The sequence below is a fragment of the Coccinella septempunctata genome, chromosome 2, assembly GCF_907165205.1.
Source record: "Coccinella septempunctata chromosome 2, icCocSept1.1, whole genome shotgun sequence".
In the NCBI taxonomy this organism is placed as follows: domain Eukaryota; kingdom Metazoa; phylum Arthropoda; class Insecta; order Coleoptera; family Coccinellidae; genus Coccinella; species Coccinella septempunctata.
Window position 1 is genome coordinate 24,268,920 of NC_058190.1, and position 8,358 is coordinate 24,277,277.

At 38.1% G+C, this 8,358-nt stretch overlaps 3 protein-coding genes across 3 annotated transcripts; all 3 read right to left on the reverse strand.

Moving 5' to 3' along the window:
* Positions 1–389: 389 nt before the first annotated feature.
* LOC123307079 lies at positions 390–2,154 on the reverse strand. The gene is made up of 2 exons (XM_044889282.1): positions 2,018–2,154; positions 390–1,026 (listed from the first exon to the last, which is right to left on the reverse strand). Exon 2 carries the CDS (start codon positions 894–896, stop codon positions 390–392), a length of 507 nt encoding a protein of 168 aa, XP_044745217.1. The 5' UTR covers positions 897–1,026; positions 2,018–2,154.
* A 3,133-nt stretch (positions 2,155–5,287) lies between these two features.
* Positions 5,288–7,163, reverse strand: LOC123307080. Its single transcript, XM_044889283.1, has 2 exons — positions 5,657–7,163; positions 5,288–5,337 (listed from the first exon to the last, which is right to left on the reverse strand). The coding sequence occupies exons 1-2, from the start codon at positions 7,161–7,163 to the stop codon at positions 5,288–5,290; spliced, it is 1,557 nt and encodes a 518-aa protein (XP_044745218.1).
* A 142-nt stretch (positions 7,164–7,305) lies between these two features.
* On the reverse strand, positions 7,306–7,887 carry LOC123307081. The gene has a single exon (XM_044889284.1). It carries the CDS (start codon positions 7,885–7,887, stop codon positions 7,306–7,308), a length of 582 nt encoding a protein of 193 aa, XP_044745219.1.
* Positions 7,888–8,358: the final 471 nt, after the last annotated feature.

The window sequence follows — 8,358 nt, forward strand, 5'->3', positions numbered from 1 at the left end:
TAAGCAATAATAAGTTATGACATATAAATATTCACCATTTTATGGATATTATAGAAAGATATTATATAAAAATCGTAAGGAGGAAGGTGAATTCAACAGATTATACCCATACCTCCGGAAAGATTCCGATCGTTTCTTTACATATTTCAGAATGGACTCTGAATGTTTTGATGAAATATTGAATCTTATCAGAAACGATATAACAAAGCAGCAGAGTAAATTTGGAGAACCAATCGGAGCAGAAGAACGATTAGTTACATTGAGTTATAATTTTCAATTACCTATATAAATAAAACATCATTGTGAGTTATATATTATATATTTATGTAAAACGAAAAAAGCGAGAAAACTAACAGAAATTCATGAAAAGAATGATATTTTAAAAGTATTTATAGATTCAAATCATTTGATGAATTAGGATACCAGCAGTCTCCAGCAGCCTCCAAGTCTGTGTCAACCGTATTGGAATTATCAAACGGTGATGTAGGCGGGGAAGATACCACAGAATTATTGGAGAAACTTGAAATTACTTGGTTCTCCCTTTCAAACTCCATTTGCTGAGCCAGCTCCTCTTCCATGATCATTTTCGCTATTTTGAATTTAAGCATAGTCTGTCGGCGATCCGATAGTTTTTTAACACTAGCAGCATAAACTTGGAATGTCAGATCTATGCTGTCGTATTCCTTGTGCCTTTTATCTAGAAAACTGATAATTTTCTCTACATTTGACGGGGTTTCTGATGGAACCGCAGAACGTTTCCTTTTCTGTGCAACTTCTGTTTGTGGACCACTTTCTTCTATTTCATTTTTAATGATTCCGAGATTTTCGGCTTGACTATCTTGACTTACGTTTGATTCTGTCGGCGCATGATGCAAGAAGGCCTTAAAAAATGACATCTGCTGTGCCCATGGCCATGTTTTGTAGCGACAGATAGATGCCGCTGCTTGGCCAGTCCGGGTTTTTTCGGAGCGTAAATGCTTGGATCAACAATCTCTCAGGTTTTTCCATTTTTTTTCAAATCTTCTCCTGCAAAAATTTTTCTACTAACTTATCGCCTGAGTACAAACAAACAAAAACTTTTTTTCAGGTTTTTAGCTACTGGCGATTCTTACAAGACAATTGGTCACAGCTTTCGACTAGGATTTTCTACTGTTAAATTAATTGTTGAAGAAGTATGCACAGCTATATGGAATAGATTACAGCCAATATATATGCCACATTCCACCAGAGAGATTTGGGAGAAATCAATCTCAGGCTATGAAAATTTGTGGCAGTTTCCCAATTGTTTGGGTAGTATAGATGGAAAACATATAACAATTAAATGTCCAAAAAAGAGTGGATCAAATTATTTTTCTTACTTGAAAAAATTTTCAATTGTCCTCATGGCAATTGTTGACCCCGGATATAAATTCATTTGCATTGATGTAGGTGCATATGGCAAAAACAGTGACGGAGGTATTTTTGAGGCATCTGCTATGGAAAGAAGATTTGAAAATGGCTCATTTGATATTCCCCCAGGTAGAACTTTACCCGGAGGAAATGAAGAAATTCCATGCATTTTGATAGGTGATGAAGCTTTCACCTTAAGTACATTCTTGATGAGACCATTTCCCTATAGACAATCTCGACATGATCATAATAAAGAAAAGTTCAATTACCATTTATGTAGAGCTCGTCGCGTTGTAGAAAACGCATTTGGAATGTTGGTACATAAGTGGAGATTATTTTTTAGACCCTTAGAAGTGAAAGTGGAAACGGCTAGAAAACTAGTTGAAACAGCTTGTGTATTGCACAATTTTCTAAGGGAAAAAAAGATTGATGAAAAATATCATCATTTACGAAGAAACATCAACGATATGCCAGTATATGGTAATGGATAAGGAGATATTTCAGTCGATGGTAGAAGAGCAACAAACCAAGCTTTCATGATACGGGAGAAGTTCGTCGATTATTTTATCAATTTGTAACAATAAAATTTACCATCATTCTAATAAATTTATCGAAAAACACAACTTACCTGTAAAATTTCCCATTTCTGTCGCAATCCCATCCCATATTTTATTTTTCAACCGTACATTTTTGTATTCAGGATGCGACATGTCATACAGTGCTCTATTCCTTTTTATTATTTCAATTAGCTGTTCAGTAGAAGAATTCGCTATTACTTCGGTCATTCTTCCTGGCGCTCGATTCTCGAATCTGTAGGAATGTCATCTCTTGGGAAAAAGTGACATTTTCTATGAAAATTTCAGATTCTGTATTTTCGAAATATAGAATATCATATTCTTACACATTTCAGAGGAATTGCTTCTAATGCTATTTACAATGGGATCATGAACCTATAGGATCCAATTCCTTAATATTCGGAAATCAGGCCCCTGCTGGGGCCAAAATCTGTAGGAATTGCATCCTAATTAATTAGTTGCTGCGTTTGAACGTTGATCGCTGAATACATCGCGACTGAACGCCGCTATATCGCTGAACAGATTGTGATAGTATGTGCGGAATAATACATGGGACGCGTTTGATCGCTTCTCGATCGTGATCGTGGCCGCTCATATGTGTGTTGATTATATATTTTCTTTCAAAATTCATTATTCTCGATTTTTCTCTTCAGTCTTGAGTTTTTGAACACTGTTCACTCAATTGATGAACCAGACTATAGAAAAATTTCAAGTTAGCATCTCAAGCTGCTTGACCATTTAGAAGGATTACCCCGTCCTTTTTCGAAATACTTCAGCATCTTCTCCCCCTAAGAAAGATGTAGTTTTTTGATTGAACGCAAATTTGATTGAGGAGAAAACAAAAAATCACCCATTATGCCGCTCCGCGTCGTCCATTCAACTGCAGTCTCTTACGGAAAAGTATCACTTTCCACACTTGTTAGGAAAATAACTATTATTTACAACCACTTTATCCACTTCCTATTAGTTTAAATTGAAATTATGAAAATTGATACGGCGGCCGTGCTTCGCAATTTGTATCGTTCTCATGGTGACGGGTTGTCAAAGTGCCAATACAAACCTTGGAACATAGGTACAAGTGCAGCGTTTCAGAATTATATCTCGGAGCTCCGTGGAGAGAGCAGATTTTCAGGTCACGTGGTTTGGGATCAAGTTGAGGAGAAAATAATGGAACTCTACTGACAGCTGATTTCATAACCTAACATGTTTGGTCAAACGAAAAACAGTTTATTATTCATGTTTTGTTATTCTTGTTTGCTTTGTGTATAGTTGATTTGGACAGAGACAACTATCTGGTTTGGATTATAATGGAGGCTGAAATTATAGGCGAATTGATTTTTGATGAGGAGGACGATGACGAAATCAATATCCTCGAAAAAACAGATCATTTCGCCGATTTTACTGTATACAACTTCAATGACTAACAATTCAAGCAGCATTTCAGATTGTTGCCGGCCACTTACGATGAATTACATTTGATTCACTCTGGTCAACCAGAAATTAATATTGAAAAAAATGTCTCATGACTTTGTGGTGCCTGGGAAATATGGAGAGTTTTCGGTAAGTGCATTGCTTCGATAGTTTGTTTTTCATTCCTACCTTTTTCAGTTCTGTAGTCTGTAGGTGATAGATTTGGAGTTAACAAAAGTTGTTGTTGGCATGTGTTATGACTACGTTCGGCCTGTAAACTCCGGTACAGAGCGAGTAGAACTAGAGTTTTATCACAGATCAGCTAGTATAGTGTTGATGTACAAACTGCCCGAACGAATGACAAGACCTGTCAACCACAAAAAACGTGGGAAAAATTTGAATTTGAAAGCGATTTATTCGAAAATGAACATGAATAGACAATTCTTAGTCCCGATCCTTAATGTAGCAAAGTATCTTTATTTTGAGGACAGTTCAGATGAAGAAAATGAAATATGTGAGAAAGTTGATCAATTCTGCGAATTCACTGTACCTCATATGAAGGATTATCAGTTTCAAACGCATTTTAGAATGGATCCGTCAACGTTTGAAGATCTACTCTTGAAGATTCATCAGACCATAATTGAACTCAATATATGTAATGGGCAAAAGAATTCTATTATTCTGTATAATTATTCCTTCCCCGGTCATTATGGCACTGTGGCTCTTTATGGTATATGTCACTGACATATTTGTAAATCTTCAGTATTTATTTATTTATTTATTTATTTATTTATTAATTCGGGACACAGACGGGACGAACCCAAAGCAGTGTCCACAATTCAGTGTTACAGAAAAAAAAATATTTTATCCACATATGAACATCAAGCCCTAAATTGAACACATAAATCGATGACTAAACAGAAAATGATATTATTATTCAAAAATTATACAAAACAGTGTGGTATACATAGGAATTTATCTGAGCGACCTCAACAAACCGGTACTACGACTGCAGTTGCAACGGCGAAAATAACCAAGAAGAATGGACCGAAACCTAGAGGCAGAGTCAGAAAATATATCAATGTTAGTGACTTTAGACAGCTCATTAAATGTTTTCATTAATCTGTGAATTGGAGAGTTAAGAAAATAGTAAGTACTCGCAAAGTCAGTAAAAAATGTATCCGTGTGTCGAGTGTTATAAGAGGGAACGACCAACCTTACATAGTTGGACAAATGAGTACAATCGATTTTGTTGTTCACCAGTTTGTAAGTGAACATTGCATCAGCCATCCTTCTGCGATGCTCAAGAGGAATAAAGTTTAATTTCCGATAAACTTCGGATGTATCATTCACAAGAGGGAAGAATCGTCTCTGGCAATGTCTCACGAACCTCCTCTGAACACCCTCCAGTCTATCTATATAAATCCCATAGCGCGGATTCCACACAACAGACCCAAAACATAAGATGCTGTTGACGTAGGCCATGAAAAGAGTGCGAGCCACGTCGGCACTCCGGAATTCAAATGTTGTTCGAAATATGAAACCAAGCATCCGATTGGCCCTTTTCGAAATATTAAAGATATGTTGATCGAAGAGCAATTTGGAGTCCAACGTGATACCCAGATCTTTCACGGAGTTGACGTTAGAAATAGGCTCACCGAAAATTCGGTATGTAACTGGCGCAGAGACGGGTTTTCTGGAGAAGGTAATAGAGCAGCATTTAGATAGGTTTAGAAGAAGCTTGTTTTCCTTGCAAAAATCAGCAAATCGATTTAAATCTTCTTGAATACGTACTGTGTCGTTAGGACAGGAAATAGAATGAAACATCTTTAGATCATCGGCATAAAGAAGAACTCTGCAAAATTTAAAACATCTAATAACGTCATTAATAAAAAGCAAAAAAAGTAATGGGCCTAAGTGGGACCCCTGAGGTACACCAGATGTGATATGAACCGCTTCAGATCTGAAACCACCCAAACAAACACGCTGATGTCTATTAGTCAAATAGGACCCAAACCACCGGAGAAGACTCCCACACACACCAAACCCAGCAAGCTTAGAAATCATTATGGAGTGGTCAATTCTATCGAAAGCCTTGCTAAAGTCGGTATAGACAGCCCCAACCGAAAGTCCAGAATCCATATTCTCCAAGATATATTCCACATATAGGGACATATTAGTCTCCACTGAGCGATTTTTCATGAAACCATGTTGTTCGGTGTTCAATATATTCTTGAAATCAAAATAAAGGAAATCCGTCACGATGCTCTCAAACAACTTACCAATCGCGCAGAGTTTAGAGATAGGTCTGTAGTTCTCAACAAGATTTTTATTCCCTGATTTGAATATAGGGGTGATACTGCTAACTTTCCATTTATAAGGGAAGCAACCATCCTTTAAAGACTTGTTGAATAAAATAAATAGAGGTTCAAAAATCAAATCGCAACAATTTTTCAGGAAAGAGGAAGGAATACCATCAGGGCCAGGACTCCCATTACGCATGGACGTGATCTTAGTGCGGATATGATCGCGCTCAATATTTAAATTAGATAAATGCAGAGGAACCCCTTCAGAAGGTTCATTATAGGTTATAGCCGAGGAAGGAAGAAAAACTGAGGCAAAATAATCAGAGAACTTATTACAAATTTCCTGCGGGTTAGTCGAGACACCACTGGGTGTACCGACAGAATCAGGCAAACAAGGAGAACCCTTCTTATTCCCCACATATCGCCAGAAAAACTTCGGATCATCCACAATGCTACCCTCCACACTCGCCAAATACTTTTTGTAATCCTCTGAGATCAGATGCCCGGCTCTAGCCCTCAAAAGCCTGAATGTCGCGTAATCCAACGAGTTGGCATACATCTTCCACCGCTTATGAAATTTTTTCTTTTCCCTTATGGTTTTGATAGAAGCTAGGGAGTACCAAGTTGGATATTTTCTGCAGTATTTGGGATAGGAAGGGACTGAACTATCAAATATATCATCCAAAATCTCATAGAATCTATCCACAGCAGTATCTAGATCTTGGTAGGACAACTCGCGTGTCCAATCAATGGCACCAAGAGCTTCATTTATCGCACCAAAGTCAGCACGGTTGAAATTTCGATTGCGTGAATTACCCAAACATTTCTTATGTTGAACAGGAACATTTATATTAAACTGTAAAGTATTATGACTTGGATCTTCAGGAACTAGAGGAAATTCAGAGAGTTGAAAATCGGTTATATTGAAATTGTTATTAAGAACTAAGTCAAGTGTATTGCCGGAGACATTGACAAAGCTGTTGAACTGATTCAAGCCCGAGAGGGAAATGGCGTCCACGAAGGAAGCCGAACAGGGATCTCTAGCATTACTTGGGATACAGAAGGAATTTAGTGGGTTCATATTCCACTTTATTTCTGGCAAGTTGAAGTCGCCGCAGATAACAAAGGTATCGTTACAATTATTATTATTAACTATATCACATAGGCTACTTGTAAAGGAAGTTAAAGCCACCATGTCTCTCGGTGGGATGTAGGCACATCCAATGTGAACTCTAGCTTTGCTACCCCGATCAGGAACTATAGTTACCCAAATGTCCTCAGCTTCTGAGCACCAGGAGCTCTCAGAAAAACTCGTGAGATTATTCGAGACTGCCACCAGAACACCACCCCCCCTACTCTTGAGCGACGAGCCAGACCTTCTATCTCGCCGGTAGACTTTATAGGAGTTATTTAGTACCTCAGAGTCTAAGATATTATCATCGAGCCAAGTTTCCGTTAGACAAATTATATCATATTCACTCATAGATGAATTTCTGTTGAGGACTGACAATTTAGATTTTGTACCACGTACATTTTGATAATATACAGAAAGACCCATGAAAAGAAAACAAAAAACAGAAAGAAAATGAACTAACAAATACAAAACCGACTACAACTCAGAGGACTTATACGATCTTAGATAGATCCTCTTCACTAGAGACCCTAACGACCCTCGACCTATCATCCTTTCTAACGAAGATGAAACCATTGCGTGTCCAAGCAAACTTATAGTTTTTGCTGCGTGTGACCTCTTTGGTCTTTTTCAGAAGTTTCTTGTTTTTTGGAGTCAAGTGTTCATTAATATATAAATTATCAGAGATATTCTCAATCTTCAAGCCCTTGTTAGGTTGCAGTGACTGACGACGTTTGGTCTTAGATGCTCCGAGAAAATCATCCCGCTTCTGTTTCGATGTGAACTTAACCACGATAGGCTTTGGTCTAGAAATGTCAAATGTTGGGACTCTGTAAAAACTATCCACATCGGATGAGTTAATGGGACAACCAATAACCTCTGCAACCTTAGATATGATATGAGAAACGTTCTCATTGGCTTTCTCGGGAACACCACAGATCTCCAAGTTGTTGACTCTACTCTGTTGCTCCAATACCTCCATGCGCTCCTGTAAATCCTTCACGGTAGATTTCAGCTGCATATTTTCTCTGGTTATCCGCTCCATATCGACCATCATTCGATCAATCGCAGACATGCTGCGCTCAAACGAAGAGACGGAGTCACTACAGAAGTTGACGGATTCAAGAAGAGTTTCATATTTAGCAACAAGGGACTTCATTTCTGATTGAATATTCTGCAGCACGCTGAGCGAGTCTGGGGAGGCCTCCACAACATTATGCACAGGAAAGGCGAGCGATCGCCGCTTATGCAGTAAAAGAATTTCCACGAACACTTCCACAAAGTGAATATTCTTCCCTCAAATTTCCACAGTTTCAAAACAGGACGCCGCGTAGAAACAAAAACTAAATGCAGTTAATGAGTTTTTTGTTTATTTCTTGTTTTTTTATGGTTTGTCTCGTTTCATAACCCCACTTCTACAGAACCTCCTTTCGCGCCCCACCTTCGGAGCTGGGGCTCATAGAGTTGATTCCGAAAACTCCACTCCGTTTAGAACGAACGACAACTATTGACACTTTTTGTTCTGAAACTGCGTGCCCGAACGACA

What these genes read in the sequence shown, in the direction of transcription:
- LOC123307079 (XM_044889282.1), bottom strand. Translation starts at nt 896, where the DNA reads ATGTCATTTTTTAAGGCCTTCTTGCATCATGCGCCGACAGAATCAAAC.
- LOC123307081 (XM_044889284.1), bottom strand. Translation starts at nt 7,887, where the DNA reads ATGTCTGCGATTGATCGAATGATGGTCGATATGGAGCGGATAACCAGA.
- LOC123307080 (XM_044889283.1), bottom strand. Translation starts at nt 7,163, where the DNA reads ATGAGTGAATATGATATAATTTGTCTAACGGAAACTTGGCTCGATGAT. An exon ending in CTCTAAACTCTGCGCGATTG is followed by an intron (nt 5,338 to 5,656) that starts GTAAGTTGTTTG and finishes GGGTGGTTTCAG; the next exon opens with ATCTGAAGCGGTTCATATCA.